Source organism: Manis javanica, chromosome 10 (assembly GCF_040802235.1).
Source record: "Manis javanica isolate MJ-LG chromosome 10, MJ_LKY, whole genome shotgun sequence".
In the NCBI taxonomy this organism is placed as follows: Eukaryota; Metazoa; Chordata; class Mammalia; order Pholidota; family Manidae; genus Manis; species Manis javanica.
In genome coordinates, this window is record NC_133165.1 from 44,969,978 (window position 1) to 44,996,345 (window position 26,368).

Consider the following 26,368-nt stretch of genomic DNA (forward strand, 5'->3'; position numbering starts at 1 on the left):
CCAACAGCCGTGACTCAGGCGGTCTGCCCGCCGTCGTACATGATGCAGGGAACGTTTTTCCTCTTATCCTCCTTGGGTCGGTAGCTGTTTGAGATGCCCATTTGGTAGACAAGAAAACTGAGATGTGCAGTTTGCCGCATTTTGCCCTACTTGGTCCGTCATTAGTAATTAAATCCCAGACTGTCTCAAAGTTCTGTGATAGGAGTGATGGGGCTTAAAGGTCCGAGAATAGGTCCTCTAAAAAAATAAACCAGGTCCTACAGGAATTAAGTGTGGGTTGGTCGAGTCCCCAGGTATCATGGTCCAAGTGCCCGCCGGTTTCAGCCTGGGCCCTCCGCTTCCCGCCCCAATGCTTACCCGATCTCGCCGCTCGAGGGCAGCACCAGTCCAGGCGCTAAGGTCGCCTTGAGGTTGGGCACCCTTTTCAAAGGTTTGGACGCAGACATACTGGTCTCTTGGGTAACGGTACTCCCAGAAGGCCCCTCTGCCTAAGCTGAGGATACCCGAGGTCCCAAAGATCTCTCTATTAGTCCCTTGGTCAAGTCATCGACTTCCCATCTCCAAGCTTCAGATTCTTACTCTGAATGTGGATGTTAATTCCTATCACGCCCAGCTATTGCAGGCATCAGAACCATACGAGAATGGCCTCTGAGGCCTGGTTCATGCAAATTCACAATTTTAAGTAATAGGAAAAGGGGGACTTGTCCAAGGTCTCACACCATGATAGAAGAGAGAGAATTGGGACCCTTTTGATGAGACAGTATTCCTTTCTCTTGTTTCATTTGAAAGGTATTGGCAGAGATGCACCATGTGATGGTAAAAGAAGCCCAAGTTTTCACTGACTAGCTGTGTGTGGCTTTGAGCAAGATCCTAGGCCTTGGGCCTCAGTTTCCTTATCTGACATGGAGACGATATGTCTCCAGGTGGTTGTGAGACTTAAATGAGATAACCTATGAAAAGCCCCTAGTATGTAATAGTCACCAAGAAAGTAACTTAGACTAAAAGAATTTACTCGAAATCCTTAATGGAGGAGATAAGAGACCCTGGGCTCAGGAACAACAGTGTGAAGTCCTTTAACCTAGGAATAACTCAGTCTCAGTCTGCATGTTCAGAAGCTACTGGGGCCTGACAGCAAGAGAAACGGCTCATACCTGGAACCCACTCTCCCTTACTCCAGGTATACCTGCTCCTACCTGGCTTTTAGGAACAAGTCACCTGAGCCCAAAGAAGCCTTCCTTTCACCCCATTCACAGCCACAGGGACATCTGTGAAACACATTTTATTATACAAAACAAGGTGCATCAAACATTTGGTGTCAGATTATCTCTGTATGCTAAGGGCTAGGGACTAGACCTTCTCCCTTAAAACCTCCTTACTCCAACTCTTACCAGGGAGTCAGGCTGGGTACACAGGCCCTCAGTTTCCAAAGCCCCCCAGCCCTGGCTCAGAGTGAGAACCAGATATAGAAGCATAAGGCAGTGGAGCAGGCATCTGAACCTCCAAAATATGGGGAAGGCTCCTCTTTGAAAAGGCTGGTCCTTTGCTTGGTGTAGAAAGACCCAAATGCCTCTCTACAGAAACTGAAGAAGAGTGGAACCCATCAAAATCTGGAGATGGGGAAAAGCTTTCTCCCAAATGCCAACCATAAAATAGACTCTACAAAAATAAAGCAAAGGGTTAGCTGCCTTCTGGGGCAGCTGGGTAGGCATGTGACCTTCTGACCTCTACATTTTATGTAGGGGCAAATGGCTCGACCAGGGTCTCCCTGCCTCCCCTCTACCTACTGCATGAGCCTTGGACTGAGGATTTCCACTTCCTCCTTTGTTCCTCCCTTCTCAGTATAGAGTAGAACTTTAAAAACCCATGGGAGAGACAGGGCGAATCCCTGGCAATGTGGGAGCTGCCCCAAGGCCCAGCCCAAAGGACCCTGAACCCAGGTATCTGGTCTGTACCTGAGAGTGGCTACTGGAAGTGGCTCCAAGCAGGGGCAGAGATTGGGGTCTGTAGAACTGGGGCCTCATGCAGACCCGAGGGAGGCCGTGCCAGCCAGCCTCACACAGCCTGCAGCTCACCCTGCAGGCGACTCAGCTCCTCTAGCTCCTGCCTGTGACGGTCTGTCTTGTGTGCCACCAAGGAGCGGTAGAAATGCAGGGCAAAGGCCACAAACACAAGCCCCACAGGTACCATGATTGCTGTGGAGGCCATGGCTGCTTGCCAGCCTGGTCCGTAGGCCCCACCACCACTGCCACATGCTTGTCCAGGTGGGCAAGCCTCAGATGACTGAGCCTGTGATGGGGCTACAGAAGATGGCTTGGAACCTGGATTAAGGGAGGTGGCCACAGGTGGCAGAATCCCAGGCACCCGGGAGGCAGGTACCATGGGGGCTGGTGTGCCTAATTGGGCCCCAATGGGCACAAACTTGACCCAGCCAACCAGGACAACTTCAGCAAGGAAGAGGAAGGTGCCCAAGGCAGTAGAGAAGCCCCAGGCCAGCTCCACGTAACGGTGGAGTCGCTGATGTGGAGACTGGTGGACGGAGTTGAGGTTGTGGATGTTGCTAACGGCTTCAATATGGGGCAGCAGACATGTGGAGACCATAAGTGCAAAGAGGTGCACAGCCACTAGCACGGTGGTGCAGGCACTGAAGGCCACCAGCAGGCCTGGTGGGTATTCATGGTTGCTCTCTAGCTGTACCTCTACCATGGCCACCTGTGGGGACAAGAGAAGATGGACTGAGTGCCCATAACTTCCTTAACAGTAGAGGGGATCTTTGCTTGTTGGTATTCATTACTGAATATGTTTTCTTAGAATGTAGACCATTCTACACCATGTTTCTCTAGAATGTAGAACATTGCCTGGCAAAAAGAAGGCACCCAGTCTTTGTTGAGTGAATGAATGGGCAGCCTTAGCAAGGCTCTGTCCTGTTCTGGCCTTGGTTTCCCACCTGGCTGTTGAAGGAGCTGGACAGTATATTTCTGACAATCTTCCCTTGTTATAACAGGGAATCTGTTATAAGCAGATTCTGGAGCTGGGCTGCCTGGGTTCATTCTTAGCCCTGTAAGTTGTATATTCTTGAGCAAGTGTCTTAGTTTTCTTTATGCCTCTATCTCCCCACCTAGAAAATGGGGAGTGATAATATCACCTACCTGTTGTGGAAATTAAATAATATACGTCAAGTGGTAAGAATAGCACAAGATACACAGTAAGCACTAGGTAACTGTACACTAAAGTCCAAGGCCAGAGTTTACTAAGCGGCACATCCCAAACCCCAGCCAGCATGCAGACATGTTTTGCTTGACTCATACATTGTTTTTTAGAGAATTAAGTTGCTAACTTCTAAATTAAAAATATTTCATATAAATATCCCTATTTCTAGATCCTCTTAAAAATTTGGAAAACCTGGTTACACCAGACCCACATTCCTGCACAGCAACTATGAGCCACTGGAGGTGAGTCCTGGCTGCTCCCTTTGGACAGCTCATAGGGTCTCTTGTTAACCAGTTTCCCCTCCCATTCCTCAGGTAATTTGGCATCCATATTACCTGGCTGGCCCATGCAAACATTTGAGTTGTTGATCCTATTCTAGTCTTGTATGAATGTGGATTCTAGAGCCACACTAAGTTCAAATCCTGCCAATTAATTTCTGTGGGATCCCAGGCACATATCTTAACATCGCTGAGCCTCAGTTTTCTCATCTGTAAAGTAGTCATAGTAGTGGTACCCCTTTCACAGGATAATAAAAAGATGATGCACATAAAAGCTCTAAACACAGTACCTGTATTTAGCGACAGTTCGATACAACTGGTACTACGTTATTCTAATCCAGGCTACCTGGATTCCAGAATCTGGATCTTTCCCCCTCCCTGGCTCTTGCAGGGATCATTAGTTTACTCTGGGGCTGGCGGAATGAGGAGGGTACAGAGCCTGAAGAGTGGTTATAGAAAAACAAGACTAAGTATTTTGGGAAACTGGGCCATGGTAGGTATTAGCAGGTCTTTCCCAAGGACAGGGATCTGGGCCAGGTCTAGTCCAGGTTTCTCCCGGAGCCTGACTGAGCCTTGCTCTCCCATGGCAGGACTAGGGCCAGTCCTGCCCCCAGAACCAACTCATCTGGCCTCTTTATCCTGCACAGAAGTTACTTCCAATTAAGCTGTCACCCTGGCAACCTGCAAGTCCAGCAGCAGGCCAGACTGTCCCCTTGGGAACGGGCTGGACCATGAGTGGATGGGAGTGGAGGATTTCCCTCAGCTAGGTCCATGGAGCTGCTCCGTCTCCTCTGTAGTCTGTACCGGTAAAGTGGAGCCAAATCCTACATGGGTGGGCTGGCCTATGGATCCTGAGCCCATACACAGAAACCCACAAACCTAGGATAACCTCTAGGAATTGACTGTTTCCTCTCAACTAGAGAGGATGTGGCATAGAAACTGACAGGGAATAATCCAAATTACCCTAGTGCTGTGACCCTTCTATCCCCATCTCCATACCCACCCTCACGTTCTATGAGGACCTTCCCCTCCAGCTCACTTTCTCCTTCCCCTCTCAATAGTGGGGAAACCCTGGACTAACAGTCCAGAAACCCTGGGTGCTAGTTCATTATGTATCTTTGATCTTGGCAGAGCCACTGCCCCATTCTGGGCCTTGGTTTCCTTGTCTGTCCAATGTACAAGCAGTCTGAGCCATCTCTGATGTATGTCTTGCTCTGACATACTTGGACCTAGGGTTTGATGACAAGAACCAGCTCATCCTGGGGCAGGTACTTGCCGGCTATTCAAAGGGCACACCCTTCACGATCTCACAATTTCTCACTGGCCTGAGAGGGGATGGAGGCCTGTCTGGGGCAGGGGGTCACCCAGCTGTCCACAAGCAGGGAGGAGCCAGAACTTCTGTCTGCAGACTACACCTAACCCAAGGACCTCCCACATTCCCACTTCCTCTGAGGCCTCTCCTGGGACTGTTAGCTGATCGCCTCCTCCCACACCTGCAGCTTATCAGCTCAGATATCCTTTATCAGCTTCCTCAGCTTCTTTCCCCAGCAACTTCCTCACAGGCATTCTCTTTGCTTCAAAGCTTTTCTGGGCTACACTTAGCACCCTTTGTGTCTGCTGGGAACTGGCCTCTCTCCTTAGGAAGGGCCTATTCTCCAGTTTATTCTCTCTGATCCCACCAGAAAGGTTTATACAGCTCCCACCCAACTACGATTTGCTTTTCCCTCGTGGGGACCTAGTAATTACTTCCACCTGGACTATGATTTTGGACCTCTTTGCCCCATCTTTGCATATTTATCGCCCCAAGTGACTGGTCTTATCCTGAGACACATTTGGGGCTTATCCTCCCTGCGGACCAGTTTATGCTAGAGACCTGTTTTACACAAACGCGCGCTTGCGCTTGCGTAGTCCTTTGGGACCTTGTTTGTTCCTTTCCTTTACCTCTTAAAAACCGGTCTTTTCCTTTCCTGCCTTGTCTCCCTTTGGGTACCCGTTTACTTCGCCTACCCCACAACCCCGTGCCCCCCATGTGCCTCACCGCCACCCTATACACCTCTGCCCTCCCCTCACCATGGCGAAGCCCGAGAGCAGGGCAGACGTGCGGCTGGAGGCTTTGAGCTTGGCCCGGCTGAGGTAGAGACGGCGCCAGCTGAGCGCTCGCAGCGAATGCTGACTGGCCCCCATGAGGTCCAAGTAGCCGCGGTGCACGAACTCTCGGTAGGCGGCCGAGCCCGCTGGGCTCTCGACCTCCGGGTTCAGTGGGGCCTGTTCACCCGCATCCCCCTCGCCGCCCTTCATCCTGGGGGTCGCAGCACAAGGCGGGCAGGCCGGTCACGGCGGGGCCGAGTCGCCGCGGAGGCCCCAGGTGGGCGGGCCCAGACCAGGGTAAAGCCCCACCATGCCCGGGAGCAGCCAGAGGGGATGCGGGCAGCGGGCGATCAGTCTGCAGGAATTGCTAGCGGGCGAAGCGGGACAGAAGGGGCCGAAACAGGAACTGGGGCAGAGGCGGAGCCAGGCGGCACAGGATGGGGTGGAGCCAGGGGGCCGTGGGCATGTATCTCGAGGGAACCCGCGCCCACAGTAGACTTGCAATATCCTCCCAAGCACCGGCCTGTAACTGGGAGTTCCCTTGTCCTGGACCACTCCAGCACACCCCAAAATGCCCACCCTTCCAAACCCGTACCCAAAGTGAGCTCCGGGAAGGTGAACCCATCCATCAGTAGGGACCGCGGGGAGCCCTGCATCCGCAGTTCCGGTAGGTCCTTTGTTCCTCCAGACCCTTCCCAACAGCCCCCCTCCCGCAACAGCTCCAAACGGTGAGCACTCTTGTCATTCCCGATTTACTCCCACTCACCCAAGGCCGCAGACAGACACACGAAGTCACCCAGTTCTGGCTGGAAGATTTTGTGTTTTATAGCAAACCGTATTGTACAGATCTGGAGCCCAGCCCGGCTGGGTCCCACACTTTTCTCCATTGCCGAGTTGCTCTTTCTCCCTCCTACCAGTTGCCCATCCTTAAGCCTTTCACGATCCCCAGAACCCCCTCCTCGCCAGCCTTTGGTCCGCCCAGTCCCTCCCCTGACCCGCGCACCTCCCTGTTACCTGAGGTATGTGGCTAGATTCCCCCCTTCCCTACATGGTACAACCCAGCTACCCACCAAAGCCCAGGCTGATGGGCGGGGCCTGGGCCCGACTCAGCCCCCTGGCTCCCCAAACCCCACCCCTGCCCTGGAGGGGCGGGGCCAAGAACTGTTACAATGTTCCCATGGCAACCGAGGCCATTTCTAGCCTTAGCACTGGTTTTGGAAGGTGTCCATTGGCTATTTCTATGGCAATAAGGAGTGGCTATTCCCTGGGCAAACGGGGTACAAGTTTCCATGACGATTAAAGAGTGGGAAGAGCAAAGCTGTAGGGCTCCCATCTTCCCCAACATTGGACGGGCACCCCACCCCCACCCCCGTCAGGAGTGGTGGAGCCGCTCAATACAGTAGAGCAAGAGAATGCCTCGGGGTGGCAAAGTCCACACTGAATGCCCACTGGTCCAGTCTCAGTCCAAGCTGATCAGGTGCCTCACACTCCGGCTCCCCCAGGTCCGAGGTTCCCCCGGTTCAAGTAACACTTCAGTACAGATGAATGTTCAAGTATTGTGTGGGGAGGCAAGTAGAGGGCTGGGGTACCCCTCAACACTCCCCTGGTCCAAGCTAAACAGAGTAGGCCCTAATCCCCACTCCTCACAATAGCTGCCATTGTCAGTGACGTTCAAGAAGTCAGGGCTGAGGATGCTGGGGGGTAGGAACTGAAATCTGGGGAGTAAGGAGAGGGGTGACCCCTTGAGAGGGTACTAATGCTCTCACACCTGCTCTCACCCCCTTCCCCTCACTCAGCCCTAGCTTGCCAAGGTTCCCCAAGTCCCTCTACCTGGATACCCAACTGCTCCTCTGATTTCCCTTTTTGGCCCTATCTCCCACCCCCCTAACTCCAAGTATCTGATCTTTGTTCCCTGAACCCTTGGTGGTCTGCTTTCTGCCCCCCTCCCCCAGCCCATCCTCCACCTCCCCCAGCCCCCTGGCTCTCAGTATCCTGTGTACAGATACCCTTTCCCCATTCTCCCCACCTCAAACTTGCACCTTAACCCCCCCCTACCATCCCTTTGGCTCAGTACCCCCCAGTACCTTTGACCCATTCCCCCCAGGGGATGGACAATGAAGCAAGTGGAAGGGGGAGGGGATGGGAAGAAAAGACCCCCAGAGATATCAGTGCAGGGGGTAAGGAAGGGGGAGGCTGGCTCGAATACCTGGGAGGAATCCCAAGTCATAATAAGGTAACTTGGCCTCCTGGCACGGGTGAAATGGAGGCCCGAGGTCCAGGCTCCAGATGAGTCCTGGGGGAGGGCAGGGGACACCCAACTAGCTGTCCTTGAGAAGTAGCTTCTCCTCTGGGCAGCGGAAAGGGCCAGGGGGTCCAGCAGCTGCAAGCCGGGCACAAGCTTCAGGTGAGAGCTGGCGGCAGGAGCGCAGATCTAGGCGGCGTAGGCGTGGGCAGCGGCGGAACAGTGGGAGGCAGTGGTCTGTGAGACGGTGGCAACCTGGAGATGAGGCAGTGGTAGCTGAGACTAGGAAGGTGAGCGGGGGCCGGGCACTGGCTATGGGACCAAAAGGGTAGCAGAACAGACAGACAGTAGGCTTACCAGCAAGATTGAGGTGTACGAGGGTTTCCCGGAGTGGGGAGGTGGGGGCCGTGAGGAGGTGGACACTGGGATCCCCAACATGGGCGCAGTGGCTCAGGTCCAGGGCGCTCAGCTGGGGGGCGTGGCGCAGCAGGAGCCGCAGGGAGGCATCTGTCAGCTCGAGGCCTGCCAGGCGCAGCTCTGCCACCCCCTGCAGCCGCCCACGGCTCTCCGTTTGCCCTGGGCAGGCAGTGAAGAGATCAGCGCTCCTAGCTGCTCCTGTCCCTGACCCTCGGCTTCCAGACTCATGTTCCTTACCATCCCTAAACCTGCTCCCACTCTAAGAGGGCCTCAACTTGCACTGTGTGTGTGGCTTGCTTTTCTCCCAAATGCCTGTACAACCTGACTTCATCTCAGCTGCCCATTGCTCATTGTCACCTCTTCAGCAAAGCCTTCCAGGGTTACTCCATTTGAAGCTGTGACTTCTCTGGATTATTTCCCCCCCTTTTCTCACCATTTGACATATTTTTTTTTTCTCCTCCCACCAGAATGTCAGTTCCATAAAGGCAAGAATTTTAGTCTGTCCTGCTCTTGCTCTGTCCCCAACAACTGGGACATGGTTGCTCAATATATGTATATATATTCACTCATCCAACAAATACCTTCCCTAAAGGGACTGCCATCCCACTCCCTCTCCTTCCATGATTAGTAAAGTCACCATCTGGATCCCTTTCCCTCCATTCCCGTCACCACTCTGCCAATATCACTTTTGCCTGAACTCTTGCCCCAGCCTCCTCACTCACTCCAGTCTCTCCTCTTCTTCCTGGCATCCTAAGAGAGCAAACACAAATAAGACGTCATCCCTCCTCAGTTTCTAAAAACTCTGAGGGTCCCTCAGACAAGTCCAACCTCCTTCGTGGAACATGCCAGTTCCTATCAGGTCTCATCCCTTTCACAGATCCTAACTCTTCTCCCTCACCCCAAACACTTGGGCCAGACTCCACAGGTGACCCTGCCCTGAGAGACTCTGCCTGTGGCCATCTATGCTCAAACCCTGGCTCTTAGAGCTGTTTCAGAGGCCTCTTCTGCCCCCATCTCTGGAGTGGAAGTGCTCATGACCCTCATCTCTACACCCAAAGCACAAAGAAAAGGTCTGCTTTTTTTTTTATTGTATCTACCACATTCTTCTATCATATTTTTTTGTTTTTTAAAACTAAGCATTTGTAGTACACCAGCTACCACAAATTGAACACTCATTGTGGCCCAGGCCCAGGCTCAGGCTAAGTGGCTGCCCACCCTAAGGCCAGTGGCTCCTCTGTAGCCTCTAGAGCACTGGTTAAAATGGTTGCTGGCCAGCTCCCAGAGTTCAGGCAGTCCAAGGAGGGCCTTAGGGTTTATTTTTCTAACAAATTCTCCAGTGATGGTGATGCTATTGCTCTGGAACGTACTTTTAAGAACCACAGCAATGGGAGACAATTCTCTGGTCATCATTTCCATTTACAGATGAGAACGTTGAGGCTCAAATCATTTAGCCATCTGTCCAAGGTTACACGATTCTGAAGTAACAGAGCCAGGACACCAGGCCTGGTCACTCCAAGGCCAAACTCTTATCACAATGCTATCTGCCTCCCAGGCACCAGCCTAGCGCTTTGATAAAACTAAACCAGATGTCACAAACTCATGAAACTAGCCTATGCAAGTGTTTTATGGAGTCTGCATAGTGCTAAAAATTTCTTAATGATTAATGCTACAAGAAGGTAATTTATTTAGATATAGCTTTTCCTCTAAAAAATTTTAATATCTGGCATCTCTGGGCTACCCCTTTCACCTAACAGTGACTGGCTGGAGCTGCTGCTAGCTGCCACTCCCTCATTTCCTACACCAAGTCCATCTTTTCTGTTACCTGCTGGGCCACCTCTTCAGGCACCTGACTTGGAGAACTCTGAATTCCACTCCCTCTTCTTTGCCTTTGAGGAGCTCAGAGCCTGGAGAGGGGACACATCTAAAGATGCCCGCAATCCTAGGCTATTGATAAAAGCTATTTGAGAGAAGCAGAGGAAAGAGAGGCCACTTGCGGTGTGAGTTGGGGAACTGGCCATCAGCAATGATTTCACTGAGGTGGCAGTGTTTAATCTGGGCCTTCATGTGGAGAGGTGGGAAGAGCATATGCCAGGCAGAGAACAGCAAGGGCTGAAGCAAGGAAGTAGAACTTGAACTTTTGCTCCAGGAATGCTACACAAAGCCAGGGAATATGGTATGACAGGTGGGTATGGAATCTTAAAATACACAACAGGCCTTGAGGGCCTGGAAGGCTCATCTTTGCAAGCTCTTAATAAAGGGGCTTAAAGTGAAGTGATTCAGGCAGGAGGAAGAGATGGGGTCAGTCTGCCACCAACCAACACTGTCTCACCTCATGGAATGCACCATTCCCACCCCTTCACCTCCCAATATTCCTGGCTCAGTGCAATTTCAGCAGGAGTGGGCAATGGGTGAGTTCTCTAGTCTGGCTTTGCTTATGTGACTTGCAGCAGTCACTCAACTCCTCTGGGCATTTGGTGCCTTGTCCAGAAAGTGAAAGAAACCTAGTTGCTTCTCTATTCTTCTGGCGAGGCTGCTGTGAAAGGAAGCTGCTATGAAAGAGAGAGATGAAAACTAGGTGCTGGGTGAGCACAGTCCTTTTGCCCTCACAGAGCTTAAAAACCTAGTGAGAGTAAGCATTTTAGTCAAATCATCTCAGTGATATGTTAGGAGGGGACTACTCTCAGAGCTGAAAAGGGACTCTGATCTCAACAGGGAAGAGGATCGTGGAGGGCTTCTAGGAGGAAGTGGCATTTATGCAGAGGCTGGAATGATGATTAGGTGGTGATTAGATGAAGCAGGATAGAGTATTCCAGGCAAAGAGAAGTGGGCAAAGGCCCTGGGGCTGAGGGAACTTAGCAAGGAGACAGGTGCTTGAAATGTGGCGACAGCATAGGTCAGTGTGAGCCAGACCATGCCTGACAAAATATTGGTCTTTATCTAAAAAGCACTGGGGAGCAATGAGAAAGAGTTTAGAGCACAGGGGAGACATGGGCAGATTTGCCCTTCTGGACAGTTCCCCTGGTTTCAGTGTGGAGAACAGACTAGTAGGGGCCACAGAAGATGCTGTGAGCATCTCATCTCCTGGCTATAAGAGGAACCCTCAGGCCTCAAGGCTCCCACCCTGTACCTTTGTGTGACAAGGCCTCTGCTCTTTGGACCAGCCTCAGCTCCCAGCATTCCCCTCTGCCAGTATGGGCCTCATGCCCTACACAACTGCTTATTCATGTCTCAGTCCCTGGGATGACGGTCCCTTTCTGGACTCAGTTCAAACAGTATCTCTTCAAGGAGGGCCTCTCTCATGGTTTCCTCCCTCAAAAACACACATGTCCTGACCACAGCCCCTTCATGCCATGACCTTCTATATCCCAGTCTCTTGTCTGCATGACTGGGGTTTCACGAGGGTGGGGAATGGGGCTGATTCAGCTTGAGGTCTTCAGGGCTAGGCTCAGAGTGTGTTCAACAATAAAAGCTGACTTTACCTGGCAGGATACCAGGGCCTGGCCCAGGGTACAGAGATTGCTGGTCTGACCTGGGAGATGATACTGCCACCCTCACACAAACTTTCAAGTCAACTGGTTCCCTCTTTCTGCTCTACTCCCTCAGGAAAATCTTTATCCTTTTACTACAGGTCAAGATTTAAATCTATTGCTCAGCTGTATAATTTTACTGACTCTGAAAAGGATATGTGTTACCATCATTTAAAAACTAGGATATTTCAGAGGAAATGTATATTTATGACACCTCTTGACAAATGGAACTGACTGACCACACTGGGCCTGCATTCTTCTATGGCGATGATTTCACTGAGGTGGCTGCCATTCTGAAGGGCTTTCCCTTCAAGAAGCCCTGAGGTGGAGCAGTGATTCCCCAATTCCAGTCAACAAGAGGACTGGACAGGGAGCCTCCCAGGGAGACAGCACCTGACTGAGACTTGAAGGGGAGGAAGAGGATATACATTTGCCATGGGGAAGAACAAGTGACCAGACCCAGGAAAGCCACTGTTCACTATGGACGAGGCTCACCAGGAGTGTCCAGCACCCCCCAGTGACTTCACTCATATCTGCCATTGGCTATACTCCTGGCATCTTCAAGAATTCTGAGGTCATCTTCCCATCCTACATTGTTTCATCACATAACTACTTCCCTTCTGGAGTGCAAGGGGTTACATCTTCTTCATCATTGTTCCCTCAACTCCTATCACAGGGCCCAGAACACAGCAGGTATGAATGAACAAAATGGCCAAGCAGGGCCTTCCATTAAACTCATGTGTTATATTCTGCTCTTTCTTCAAATCCTCTAACACCAGCACGAGTCAGTAAAGATCCTGGAGGCCTCATACCCCCACCTCACCTAACCTGTTTTTACAAATGAGCCAATAGAGGCTGCACCTGGTTTGGTGTCAGGCGGAGGCAGCAGCAGCTCGCGGAGCTGAGAGTCTTTAACATCCTCAATCCACCGGAGGTCAAGGAGCCGCAGGGCTGGCAGTGGGGCTGAGCCCAGGGCAGAGACAGAGAGCCAGGAGCAGCCAGACAGCACCAGCTCCTGCAGGCCTGGGGAGGTCAGGAAACTGGTGCTAGGAGGGCTTTGTCCCATGTCTGCCCCCTCATCACCCTGTCCTGCCTCACCACCCCTCCCTACCTTGCAGTCGGTTGAGAAGCCACATGAGCTGCTTCTTGGAGACACCTGTCCAGCTGAGGTCCAAGGCCCGGGGCTGGCGACGAACCACACCACTGAGCATGGGCGGGGTTAGTGACTTCCTACGGCTCAGGTCCATTCTCGGCCACAAGCGCTTATCATAGCACCTGACAGCCACAAGGGGGAGACAAAGACATCATCAGTCCTCAGCTCTCCAGGTGCCCACAAACCTCCCCACACTCAATGGTTCACCACAGCTCTACTGGCCCACAGACAGCAGGGGTAAACAGGAAGCTCCTGGCCTCAGGCCAAGAGCATTGAGTTTGGGGCCCAGCTCCCATCACTAACTGGATGTGAGACCCCCGGCAAGTCCATTCCTCTCCCTGAGCCTCAGAGGCCTTGTTTGTAACATGAAGATAATGATCCACACTCAGCCTGTCCCACAGGGCTGCCATAGGAGCAAATGAGGTTGTGACAGTTTGCAGGCCTTACATCTTATAAAGCATTCTGCGAAAGATACACACAACATCCTTACATATCGTATTTGATGTAACACCAAAGAGATCATCTGTCATCAGCCCCCAGTACCCACGCTGGGCTTCCCAAATTTTCTCTGGCTAAATTACGATGGCTCATGGGCACTTCTCCTCTCCTCTACTAATCTCTGTCTTTGATCCACATCTGCCCCACTCTGATGGCCCGCTGCCCAAAGCTTGACTTACAGGCCTGCTATTTTCTCTGTTTCATTATTGTGTCCCTCCAAGCAGAATGTGTACTCCACAAGGGCAGATCTGGCTTTTTCCCTTCCGAACCCAGCACCGTGCCAGGTGCACATTTGTTGAATGAATGAATGATGCCAAATCAGCCAGTGTGAATTCCTTGAAGCTCCCACTGAGCACATCTCCCCAACCCCCACAACACACCTCATTTACAGCTTTTCATCTATTCACTCAGTGTTTATGGAAAGCCTGGTAAGGTCCAGAAATTAAAGCCACAAAGATGAACGGGGTCTGAAGAGTTCAAAGTTTCCCAATCACAGTATTTCCAAAAGCCTTGACTAGTTCAACATACAGTAAACTAGAAAAGGTTTCCCAAAAACGTACTTTACCAGGAAACCCTTCCCCCCAACCTCCCAAGGTTATCTATTAACAGTTCGAATCTCAGTTTGAAAATTCTCTTGTAGTGTAGTTCTCAAGGGCATGTCAGGACTAGACGGACTGTCAGAAGCAGCAGGAGTGGTCTGCTTACTTCCCTCCCACCTGCCATTCTGAAAGGCTTTCCCTTCAAGAAGCCTGAGCTGGAGCAGTGATTCCCCAGTTCCCGTCACTTGCTATTCACTTATCTGCAGAACATGAATTTATCTTTAAACAACACCTCTCTGCACTTAAAACCAGTATTATTTCACATAAATCTGTTAACCTTAGAAATAAATATAATTAAAATAGACTGAGGTCACTAATTTCTAGCCATGTGTTGCTGTGGCTTTAGGCTACCACCTAAAGACCATTTCTGTTCAACAGGGAGGTTAAGTATTAAAAGGTGCTAAAGATACAATAGCACCCAATGGACAGACTTCCTTTTCAAAACCAAGAGAAGGATTAAGCTATGTTTCTGTGCCACTTAAAACTACCAGGCATACTCCAGAGCCCCGGTATGACATTTCAGTGCACACAGGAGACACATACACACTAAGGCTTCAATCACTCTTCCCACATATCGCCTCCCACCACTTGCCCCCTTCTTCTGGCATTCTAGCCTCTCCCTCTCCTTATTCCTTCCATTCAACTAATAAACATTTGCAAATCTCTCCAATTCTAAAGAAGAAAGGGGGGAAAAAACCCACTCTCAACAGCTCCCCTGCTCCTGCCCCCACATACTGCCCCTTTTCTCTTCCCACTCAGTGAAATACTGCGCCATTAAAAGTCTCTCTCTGCCCACTCTGAGCTAGTCTTGAGTACCAAGTCAACTGCCACCACTACCTTGAAGCCTTACTGGCTCTTCCATAGCTAGAAGGGAGCCCTTCCTCCTGGGGGCACACAGAAGTCACCAACAGTTTCTGTCTCATACTCCTCAAGAGCCAGGGCAAACCACCTGCCCACCTACAGACACACAATGCTGTACAGTGCCAACATATACCAGCACATGTTGTACCTCTGCTGGAAATGCCAACCAACCCAGATCCTTCAAGGCTCAGCTCCAGTGTCTCCTCTTCCAGCAAGTCTCTCCTGACTCTTCTTGGCTGGAGCTAATTGGTCTTTTTGAACTTTTTAGAGTTCAAGAAAATAAGGCCCAGAGAGGGCAAGAAACTTGTTCAAAGTCCCACAGCTACTAACCAACAGTCACTGAGGGCCCTACTGATACTAAGTGCCAGCCTCTACAGGGCACCGAAGAGCCAGAAAATGGGGAATATGCAGCCAGTCCTTTGTAACTGAGGCAACAAAGGACATAATGAGAGTCAACAAGAGGACTGGAGAGGGAGCCTCCCAGGGAGACAGTACCTGACTGAAACTTGAAGGAAGGGAGGGGAGGAAGAGGGTGTACGTTCCCCATGGGGAATAACCAGTGACCAGACCCAGGACAGACAGAAAATGGAGGGCTCTGCAGACTTCAGGCAGCAGGAAGAAAGAGCAATTCTTCATCTCATTGTAATAATGAGAATAACGACAATGGTGACTCAAGCACTCACTACTAGTGTTTACCAAGGGTTCATTATGAGCCGGTTACTATTCTATGTATTAAGCATTTAACCTCACCACAGCCCTAGAAGGTACACACTGTTATTACCATCTACTTTTTAGAGTTCAAGCAAATAAGGCCCAGAGAGGGTAAGAAACTTGTTCAAAGTCCCACAGCTACTAAGTGGAATCAGAGCCAGGGCTTAAACCAAGCTGGTCTGGATCAAGAGCCTGAACTCTGAATGGGGAAAAAGGCCAGGAGTGAAGCTGCAGAGGCTGCCTAGAGTAGAGGTGCCACGTCAAGGAGGGCTGCATTGTGAGGCTGGACTGTTGTGGCCAGAGAGCCTAGAGGCAAAGGGTATGAGTACTATAGAGATCTAAATTCCAGCTCTGCCACCTCTGTGTTCTGATTGACCTTACGCAAGTTGCTTGCCTTCTCTGGGCCTCCATTCTCCAAACCATCTAGCGGAAATAGGCAGCACTTCCTTCAAAGGTTTGCTGCAAAGATGAAGGGCGACAACACAGGGGAAGTGTTTAGTGCCATCACAGGGGCACTGTTCATGTCCAAGTGCCCAAGAATTTGTTATGAGGACAACAGGAAGCCATACCTCAATTCTTCCTAGACTAGGGAATGACACTAAGGTGAGAGAGGCAGGAAGAACTATGAAGAGGCCAAGGCCTGCTCTCATCCAGGGGTCAGGGCTTGATGTGCAAATCCCCTAGCCTGACCAAGTCAGCCCCTGATTAAGCTCATCTCCAAGACTGAAATTCTAGTCTTAATCCTCTGTCTTGCAGAGGCCCTCTAGGGACACAGAAATGGACCAGCCCAACTGCTACCTGTAAGGAGCTCACAGCCTCCTGGGTTCCAGCCAAGGCCAATCCTTCCATTCAGCTCTATAGGCTCCCTGATGCTACAGCTGCCCTTCAATCTGTCCACTCCCAAGCCTTCACTTACTCCCAGTTCTAACTGGCCTTGACCTTTTGTTCCAATCCCTTCCTTGCCACCCTGTCTGCCCATGGACGCCAAAGACTCAGCCATCTGCCCTGCAACTCAATAGCTCCTCCACATATTCTCTAACTGCCCTTTGTTCTCGCTCTTGGTAAATGACTTCGCTTCACAGTTCCAAGAGAGAACAGAAGCCACCAGACAGGAAAGCCTGAAACTTCCTGCTCTCCCACCTACAAATTTCTCTCTAGCTCCACCCTCACTACCTCTTTCCACACTCTATCCTGATTTCCTCCCTTTCATTCATTCAACAAATTTTCTTCCATTAGCTACTGTATGACAGGTACCACCTCAGAAACTAGGGACACAGTAGTGAACAGATGAAGTCTCTGCCCCATGTGACCTGGCTTTGGTTCCCCCCCCCTCAAACAGTACAGCCAAGGATACCAAGGCTCCTTGTGGCAAAATCCAACTGCCATTCCTGGTCCTTAATCCCCCATGGCCACTCGCCGACATCCACCACTCTTAATCACCCCTCCTTCCTCAATCTCTCTCCTGTAGGACAACCTCCCTTGATCTCCTCCAAGTCTTTGGCTGCTCTTATGCTAAGTCACAAATACTGACATCTTGTCTTCTGCCCTCTTCCTCGAAGCTGCTACCTATACATTGAAAACTCTCACCAAATTTGGGCCTTCCTCTTGAGCATCAGACCTGCATGTCCAGCTGCTCTCCTGCCAGCTCCTGACTGGCCCACAGGCCTTTCAGACCAAACATGTCAGTCTGAGGACTTCACTTTCAACTGGAATCTGTTCCTCCTCTGGTATTCCTGGGTTTGGGGAATGACACTGTTGCCTACCCCAGCTTGTAGGCCAGATATTCAGCTGAGTCACCCTACTTCCCCCATAATGATTTAGTCACCAAATCCAAGCCATTCTGTTTCTTAGAAAGTCATTAACCCAAGTCCCTCCTCTCAATCCCTGCTGGCCCTGCTTCTGTGCCAGGCCTGACAGAGCCTCCTGACTTGTCCCACTGTGGCCCACCACAGGCCCTGCCCTGCCTACCCTCATTCTCCCTCATTCTTCTTAGCAAAAGGCACCATCTTATTGAGTGTATAGCACCTTTCAGGTACTGTGCATGTGCTTTGCAAGAACCACCTCATTTAATCCCCAAAAGGTGTGAACATGAACCTCAGACTACAAATGAGAAACCTGAGGCCTTGAAAGGTGTAGCTATCTACCCACGGCCTACATCCATGAAGTACAGGAGTCACAGCTGATAAAACCAACAGTTGATAAAGCCCAAGCTGGAACCACTGTGAAGTCCAGCCTCTCTGCTTTGCCCATTTCTGGTCATAAGTCTCTCCCTGAGGCAGAAATCAAGGCCTCTTCAGTTCTGGATCCTGTGTACCAAGCACAGGGCTGGCTCTGATGAAGAGGCCTCAGCAAACATTTCCTCAATTACTACATAAGGCAGGGGTGGCAACTGCTGTAACTATTTCCTTCTATGTTGCAGGTTGACTGGGAGCTCTTCAAGGTCACAGATCTATGTTTTGAGGTTGTACAAGTCTGTGCTTTCATTAAATATTTGTAACTGAGTGAGTAACTATTACAATCAAGGCATTGAGTAATTTCTATCTCCTAAATACTATCCTCATCTTTATGTATATTAGTTCACAATAATCCCATGAAGTAAATGGCCCTCCTGGTTTAACAGATGTAAAAACTGAGACACAGAAAAGTTAAGACACTAGCCCAAGTAGCATATGGCTCATTAGAAGAATAAGGTTCAACCACAGGCAATTGACCTCCAGAGCCTACACTCCATCCTTAGCCCTCCACCCTCCACAGAGACCAGAAAGCACAAATTGGCACCCCAAAATGCAGAGGAAAAGGACTGCAGTTTGAGTTGAGCCACTAACTTGTACTGTGACTTCAGGTGTCCCTCCTTCCCTCCCAGGACTGCTATTATAAGGAACAAATCAGCTAACATCTATTAAGTGGACAGAATGTCTTGTCCACAGAAATGTCTGGAAAAAAATGTGACTTTACTCATTTAATAAATATTTCTTGAGCATCCACACTGCCCCATATTGTGCTGGGAACATTAAGATAAAACAGACAGTTATCTGTCCCACTCCAGCAGCTGATGTAAATATGAAAATGAAAAGAATGAAGGCTTGCCAGCATACACAAGGCCTCCATAAGCTCTGTAAGGGGAACAGAGTGCCACAGGAGTTTGACTGGTGGGTGGGGGGACAGGATCAAAGAGGAAGACCAGGGGTTTGGGAGGATGACTGACATTTTTAAACAAACAAGGTTCAGGAAGCAGTGGAAGATGGGGGGCGACTAGCAGAGGGAGTTGGTGGTGACTCTGGGACATGAAGAAGTTACAAGTGGAGTTAGGAGACCCAAGCATGGCTGCCTCTGAGAGGGCAGGGGCCACCTCAGCATAGAGCTTTTTTTATGTATAAATGGAACCAGTAAGAAGCCTGTCTTCAGAAGAGGAAGTGTGGAAAGCAAATGAGACGATGCATGTATCGCAGTGAACACTGCTTGGCACATACTAAATACTCATAAATGATAGTTATTATTTAAGAAGAAAGATTCTAGAGCCAGAGGGCCTGGGTTCAAACTCCTACTTCTACTGCTTCCTCTCACATGACTTTGACCTCAGCTTCTTCTGTAAAGGGGAATAATAGTACCTACCTCACAAAGTATTGTGAGAGTTAAAAGAACTCAAAAATGAAAAGCAGCCTGTGCAAATATACCATACTGCAACTGTACACAGTACAGAAGTATTATCAACACAAGAACAGGGCCCAGAGAGGATCAGGGACCTGTTACAGGTCACACAGCAAGTAAAGAGAGTCTTGGCAATGGTACCCCAAACCTTTCCAGGCCACTCACCAGCGGCTCCAAGTCCGGCAGACTCGCATGCAAACGCATAGCTCTCGGGGACTGAGGTGCTGGAAGACACGGAGCCAGGCGGCACGGGGCAGGGGATGGTCGGATCCAGCAGCCAAGGGCAGCGTGTCGGGCTCAGGGCTTCGAGGTGGGGGCCGTACTACATGCCGCTCCAGCTGTGGGGGCCGGGGCGGTGGGGCGGGGCCCAGGGGCCAGCTGAGGAGGGGCCCCCCACTGCCAGGGCGCATAGCCCGCCGCCCCCCGCGGTTCTCCTTCTCGCCTGAGCTGCCCCTGGCTGGCCGTCGCCCATTCCGGGCCTCGCCAGGGGCCTCATCCTCACTCAGCGATGTGCCTGACGAGTCAGAGTCTGAGTCTGAGTCCGAGGAAGATGAGGACGTGTCAGGTACCCGCTCTAGCAGCTGGCACATCCTCTTGAAACGCTCCAGCTTCTCCCTTTGTGGTGATGGGGATGGCACTGCTGGGCCATCAGCAGAGGCCAAAGGTGGCTTTGGTTTCTGCAGGGAGATGGGGAGGCTGTTCTAGGGCGTGGCACACACTTTCCCACCCCCCAGTCCCTGAGGAATCAGCAGGGGATGAACAGCCCAGGGGACAGTCCTGAGTTCCAGCTCCAGCTCTGCTCCTGAGCAAAGTGAGGGCCTCAGCCAAGTCATGCCCTTCTCTGGACTTCAGTTTCCTTATCTGTCATATGAAGGCATTAACCCAAAGAACTGAAAACCTTATGGGTTTCAATAGCTTATGAATTCCCAAAAGCAGTGAGATACAAAGAACAGTTAAGAGACCGGGTTTTGAGTATTGTTTGGCTATCAACTTTCTGCATGACCTTGGGAAGTCCCTGCCACATCACCTCCAGGCAATGCTGGATTGGACAATTCCAAGTGTCTACTCGACAAGGTGAGAGTAACAGCAATCATCTGGCCTTGGGCAGAGCATCCCTCAGACTCATCATGTCCTCACAGTGCTCAAATGGAGTGGCTACCTAAGTCACTTTTTTTAGATATGAGGAAACTGAGGCTAAGAGAGAATAAGTGACTTGTCCATAGTTAGAAACTGACAGATGACAGAAGCAGGATTTGAACAGTCTGGTAGACTCATGTTTAGCGTCAATGCAAAGTGAAATCTGAATTCCACCTTTGCTGTGTGACCTTGGGTAAATCTTTCAACCTCTCTGAAACTCATTTTCCTCAAATCTAGCTGAATTTTATAGTTTACAAGGCTCATTTACTTTCATTAGATGTAAACAGTTCTGTGGGATAGGTGGATAAGGTAGATAGTATCATCTCCATTTTATGGATGAGGAAACTGAGGCTCAGAGAAGCTGACAAGTTGCCAAGATTACACAGGGAGTCAGCAAGAGGGAATGTGAACTCAGTTCTTTCCCCTTTAAGGTTTGGAAAGATGAGGCAAATTGGTCAGATGATACCCTGAGGGTTCTTGGAAAGTCAGGGGCTCCTGGCCCCAACTTATTCTCCCCTCCACCCTTCCCAAAGGTCAGATGCCTGCTGTGGCCACGTGGGGCAGGGGCAGGGGCAGGGGAGGGACAAGGAGAGCAGGAAGGAACAGATCTGTCTCCAGGGTGGAGGGTGGAGCAAGGAAAGGTGAGAGGAGGAGGGAAGAGGTCTCCGGCACACCTCCCAGTTCTCGGGAGGGAGCCCAGGGTGGCAGGACGAGAAAGCCTGGCTTGGATTCAGAACCCTGGGGGGTAGAAGGCCGGGGCCGCCTGGGTCCGATCCTCGGAGGAGGCAGGCATCTCCACCCACCTTCTTCAGGTGCCTTTCTCGGCCTCCTTTCACCTACCAGGATGAGGGAGATATGGGGAAAAGGAGAGACCCCATTAGCCCCTCATTCACCAAACTAAGAGCTATGCTGTCTTCTAAACTACAAATCCCAGAAGCCCCCATCGGAGGGAAAACTGAGCATGCTCACCTTCCAACCAGAGTCTTGGCTCACTGAGCATGCTCTCACCTCCTCTTTCTAGCCCCCACAGGCCCTTTCCAGCCCCTCCTTCCTCCTCTGTAGCAGCTAATTTGAGTATGCTCTCTCCCCCTCTCTGAAGCACCCGAAGCTTCCCTGCAGTGCCTGTTGCTTCCCACATATTACCTCTCCTTCACACACAACATGCTTCATCTTCTCCCCAACACCTCCTGAGCTACATCCCCTGACAACCCCTGGGGAAACCATCAAGCACTGCCTCCCGGGACAACCCACCCCCAAAAAGAACAGACTACCACTCCCAGAATCCCTTGGGCTGGACCTAATGAGCATGCTCCCTGGCTCACCTTTTTCCTTGGGGTGGGGGTCTCATTCCCTGCCTCCCTCTCTTTTCTTTTGGGGGGCCCAGGCATGTCCTCCGGGGGGGGCCCAGCAGATAGGGGGCCCTTGCGCCTGGGTGGGGGTGGTGGAAGTGGCGGCTCCTCCGTCAGCTTCCATCCACTCCCCAGGCTGGCACCCTCCTCGCCGTTGTCAGCCCTGCGGCGGCCTGGTCCCTCACCTGAATCCTGGGGAGATGGAAGCTGGGGGTGAGGTTATGCACAGCTCCCCAATCCACCACCTACTCAGAGGCCAGCAACCAACTCAGCCCCTGCCCCTACCTTGCTGGTCCGGCCTTCCTGGGTGCAGCGAGGGCACTCCCAGCAGTTAGGTATCTCCGCATTGATGACACCCTCAGCCTTCCCCATCTGTAGGCAGGGGGCAGGGAGTGGACAGAGGGTACTGGTAAACACAGAGGCAGTGTTCCCCACCATCCTGTTCCTTGATAATCTGGCCCACCCCGGATTCCAGGGTCCCCAGGGCCATCACCTTCAGGCAGCCAGGGTGGACGATCTCGTTGCATATTGTACACTCCATGAGGCTCAAACCAAATTTCTCCTCCTCTCCCTCCACTGTGTCCTCCTTCCCAGCCTCCCCACACAAGAGGCATACAGCTGTGTGTGGGAGCACGGGCTGTTGGGGAAGAGGGGGCATCAAGAACCTCAAAAGCAGGCAATAGGGGAAAGACTCTTCTGAGGACTGTGGCCAGTTGCTGGATGAGGTTCAGAACCCATGGGCCAAGCTGGGTTAAATCCTGAATTTGTTCCTTTTTGGCAGTATGACCTTGAACTACGATTTAACCTCCTTATGTTTCCCATTTCTCCATTTGTAAAGTGGGGCTAGGAAGTTTTCCCTAGGAGGGCTGTTAAGAATGAGATTGTGTCTGAGAGGCACTCGATACATAGTTATCTCTGTTGTGTTGTTGCAGCTGAATCTAGGGCTCTGTGACCATGAAATTGTAGCCAGTTTTGGGGAGGAAGAAAGACCACAGGCAAATATGGCAATACTGAGAGTTGGAGGCTACTCAGCAGCAGCCTGGGATGACTCTGAATTTGCTCAATGGGCAGCCAAGGGCTGCTCTGGATCCCACAATGAACCCGGTTTCTGCAAGACTCCTGGGAACACTAAAAACAGCTGGCTGGTCCTAGGGGAAAGGGAGCAGCCTTCAGACAATGTGAATTGTGGGGGAAGAGTAGTAATACTGGGTCATCTCAGGGATGCTGAAGTTTGTGAGACAGGCTCAAGGAAGTAGCAGGTAGGGAAAGAGGGAACAGGAAAGTGAGGCAAGAATTGGGGCACAAAGGAAAAGGAGAGAGGGGCTGTGGGGTGAAAAGACCAGGCAGGAAAAAGTGTCTGGAACAAAGAAGGTAGTGGTGTGGGAAAGGGACGGAGAATGTAGCTGCCTCCTCATGGCTGCTGGGGAAGGGCTGCTCTCCAGCCCTGGGAAGCTGAAAGGATGAGGAAGACCAGGAAGAAAACCACGTTCTTCAGATACCTACTATGTGCTGGACCTTGTAACAGGCACATTCACACACATGCTAGTGTTAAAAATCTTTACAACTCAGCAAAAGAAACATTTTAGAGAAAGTACCTTGGGGTTCAAAGTGATTCACTCAAGGTCACACAAAGGTAAACCCAGCCTTAAATACAACATTCTGACAGGTAAGGAAGAGGCCAAAAAAGGCTAAGACCTACTCACAGGGGCCAGCTCCGGGGTTGATCCCTGTGCACAGATTTCTCTAGGGAGGGGCATGATAGGGGATGGGCTTTCTATTAATCTAGGCGTCTGAAAGTTGGGAAAAGCATGAAGGTGAGGACTAGGTGGGATTCTTTGGTGTGCCCTAACATTGCTCCAGCTTGGATCTGAGCACGGAATGGGGCCTGGGGATATCTGAGTGAATGGATGACCAAGCAGTAACTCTACAGTATACTCTAAGAAGCAGCCACCAGCCACCCCAGAAAGGCACCCTGAGCAGCTGGGGAAGGGTGCCTGAGTAGGTAGGGGCAGAACTCACCGCGGTGCACTGCCGGAGCAGGCACGACTGCTTCATGCGCCCGGGCCCCCCAAACTTCTTCATGTCTCGGCAGAAGTGGCAGTCCCCGCACTCAGTTCGCACACAGGCCCGGCAGCGACGGCAGCGGGTTCGGCGTCGGCGCGCTCCGGCCCCCGGCCCCCGGCTGCTCGACGACATTGGGGGCGTCAGCAACGCCGAGGGCTGTAGGTGAATGGTGGCAGGGTCAGATGGGCCCTCTGGGGCCCTTGCCTGGGAAACTCCTAGCAGCTCCCCCCATTCCTAGGCAGCCAGGGCTTGCCCTCCTACCCAGGGAGACAAGTAACAAGGAGGTCGCCCTCCTACAGCGGGTGGGGAAACCACTCCTACTCAAGGCCTCTGTCCACGCAGCTCACCTGGCTCCTCTGGGAGCCTGAGAACTGGCTTCCTGACCTCACTAACACTTCCTCAGCACCCCCTTGCCTAGCCCACAGAGACACTGGGGTCTCTCCACTGCCACCCCCACACCAAAGCTCCTTGGAAAGCCAGGGGTGCCTTATCTGTGGAGAAATCCCAACTCTCCCCGTTATCCAAATTTACTACACCCCATGCTCTCCCCAACCTAAAATTTCTCAGACTTACATCCAAGACACCCACAGAATCCTAGGTGGAAGCTCCATACCTCTCTTTTTACCTCCTTCCTCTCACATAAAACCACCACCCAATCTTTCTTTCCCCAAAAACAGATAACTCCACTAGATCCAATGGGATCCTTGCCCGACCACATGTCTAAAGATTCACTCTGCTGCCCAACTTCCCAAAGTTCTCAGACCACCCCCACCCACCGCCGCCGAGATGCTGCTTCAGAGTCCCTCCAAGCTCAAGACCTCAACTCCTCTGCTCCCCATAGAGCTCCCTCTGCTCCAAGATACCCTCCTCTTCAGTCTCTCAGGTGAACTTGGGCTATCTCCCAGATTCCCTGGGATTCTAGAATCCAGTCTGACATTTCTACAGAACTCAGGATGGGCTTAATCCTACATGCCCCCTCCCACCTCCGCCCCCAACTTCCCAAGCTACTTCCATTCCCTAATTGTCTAGAATTCCTTGGGCTCCCCTTCCCATATAAACCAGATCCTCCGAGAATTCCATAGACTCATCAGGCCCAGGGGTCTTTCCAAGGCTAGAATCTTACCCCTGCTTCCCCCTTTCCAGGGACTTCTAGACCCATCCACTGGGGGAAGGGACCCTCCAGCGCTCCAGGGGAGGGGCCTAGAGGGCGGGGACTGCAGGCGGGGATTGTGGGGTGGTCTGCAAGGGGAAGCGGGGTCTAGGAAGGCAGGCCAGTTCCCCAGGGTTGAGAGGTAACAGGAAGGAGAGCTGGAGATGAGTTTGGAGCAGAGAGGGCGAGGCTGGGGGCGGGGAAGGTAGAGGGAGGCCGGACTGAGGATGAATGGGAGTGGGAGCTGCCCAGGTCTGGGAGTGAGGAGGAGCCGCACGAACCCACCTCACACGTGTCCCGGGAGCCATCTCTCCCTTCTCGGCAGCTCCCGGCGGGTCGGCGGCCATCGGCGGCGGGGGGGCCGGGCGGCGCGGGGCGCGGAACGCTCAGAACGCCGGGGTCCACGGCCCCCCGAGGGCGCTCGTCCCCTCCCTCCGGCGGAGGCCGGGACTGCAGCGAGTGGAGATGGAGGGCGCCGGGGGCGAGGCCCTCCCACGGGCTGCGGCGCGGCCCTTCCAGGGGGAGGTTCTGCTCTGGGGGGGCTCAGTCCCTCAGTCCTCCCAGGCTAACGGGGTGGGGGGTCCTCGGGAGTAGGGTGCTCAGCTTCAGCCCGGGCCCTACTCAGTCCAGGGTCCGAGTCCCAGCTCCCCTCCCTCCGCCCCGCCTCTCCCCAGTGCCCCTGGCTCTTTAACTGGCCCCTTCCCGACCCCCACTGCCCAGGGGTCCAGGGCCAGGCCTGGGACCCCCACCGTTTCCGGGGCTCAAGCCCCGCCCACCGCCGGTTCCCGGGGAGGGGGGTGTCTCTGTAACCTGCCCCCCTCCCCTGGGCTGGTCCCTGGATTGCGGCCCCTGCCCTACGGCTACGGGGTGAGCAGTGGGGGTTGAAGGAAGCTACGGCAGCCCCGCCCCCCCAGCCTGCGCGCGCCCCCCGCCCTTTCTCCTTCCCCCAGCGCGCGACCCTCGGGAGATAGGGATTTAAATAAAATTTGAATAAATCCCCTTTCTCAAGCTGGAGGGTGGAAGGAAAGAATGGAAGACGGCAGGGAAAAGGGAAGGGAGCAATCGGAGTGCCTTAGCCCCCCAGGTCTCCCGGCCCCGCGCTGCTTCAGTCCGATGCCCTGGCCGCCTCTCTCATCCCTCCTGAGATCCTTCCTCCTTCCTCCTCTCTTCCCCCTCCCCTCTCTCCTCCTCCTCCTTCTCCTTACTCCCTCCTTCTCCCAGAGGAACCCCGCCCCCTGCCTCCTCCCTCCCTCATCACCTCCACTTTCCAGGAGAATGCGAGCAGGGCACGACGGAAGTCGTAGTTCTATGGACGGGGCTGCTACCGTGGGAACAACAGGATGCTGGGCCAGCGGGGCCTACAGACAAGATGGCGGAGGACGGTCCACGCCGGGAGCCGAGGATGCCGGGAGTTATAGTCCGGTTGGCCGGTGGTTCCC

At 52.3% G+C, this 26,368-nt stretch overlaps 2 protein-coding genes across 6 annotated transcripts; both read right to left on the reverse strand.

Moving 5' to 3' along the window:
* Window positions 1-1,264: 1,264 nt before the first annotated feature.
* On the reverse strand, window positions 1,265-5,955 carry ORAI3 (ORAI calcium release-activated calcium modulator 3). Its single transcript, XM_017642916.3, has 2 exons — window positions 5,556-5,955; window positions 1,265-2,709 (listed from the first exon to the last, which is right to left on the reverse strand). Exons 1-2 carry the CDS (start codon window positions 5,781-5,783, stop codon window positions 2,053-2,055), a joined length of 885 nt encoding a protein of 294 aa, XP_017498405.1. The 5' UTR covers window positions 5,784-5,955; the 3' UTR covers window positions 1,265-2,052.
* Window positions 5,956-6,373: 418 nt separating this feature from the next.
* Window positions 6,374-25,582, reverse strand: FBXL19 (F-box and leucine rich repeat protein 19). 5 transcript variants are annotated; one of them, XM_073215300.1, is made up of 12 exons: window positions 25,215-25,582; window positions 23,735-23,935; window positions 22,209-22,352; window positions 22,001-22,087; window positions 21,689-21,922; window positions 21,041-21,202; window positions 19,395-19,906; window positions 12,871-13,034; window positions 12,621-12,782; window positions 8,955-8,982; window positions 8,173-8,391; window positions 6,374-8,070 (listed from the first exon to the last, which is right to left on the reverse strand). In XM_073215300.1, the coding sequence occupies exons 2-12, from the start codon at window positions 23,909-23,911 to the stop codon at window positions 7,974-7,976; spliced, it is 1,986 nt and encodes a 661-aa protein (XP_073071401.1). In that variant the 5' UTR covers window positions 23,912-23,935; window positions 25,215-25,582; the 3' UTR covers window positions 6,374-7,973. The 5 variants fall into 5 exon arrangements, with proteins under 5 accessions (XP_073071401.1, XP_017498389.1, XP_073071402.1 ...); XM_017642900.3 differs by lacking the exon at window positions 8,955-8,982 and having other exon boundaries at window positions 25,215-25,580; XM_073215301.1 differs by lacking the exon at window positions 8,955-8,982 and having other exon boundaries at window positions 21,170-21,202; window positions 25,215-25,579.
* Window positions 25,583-26,368: the final 786 nt, after the last annotated feature.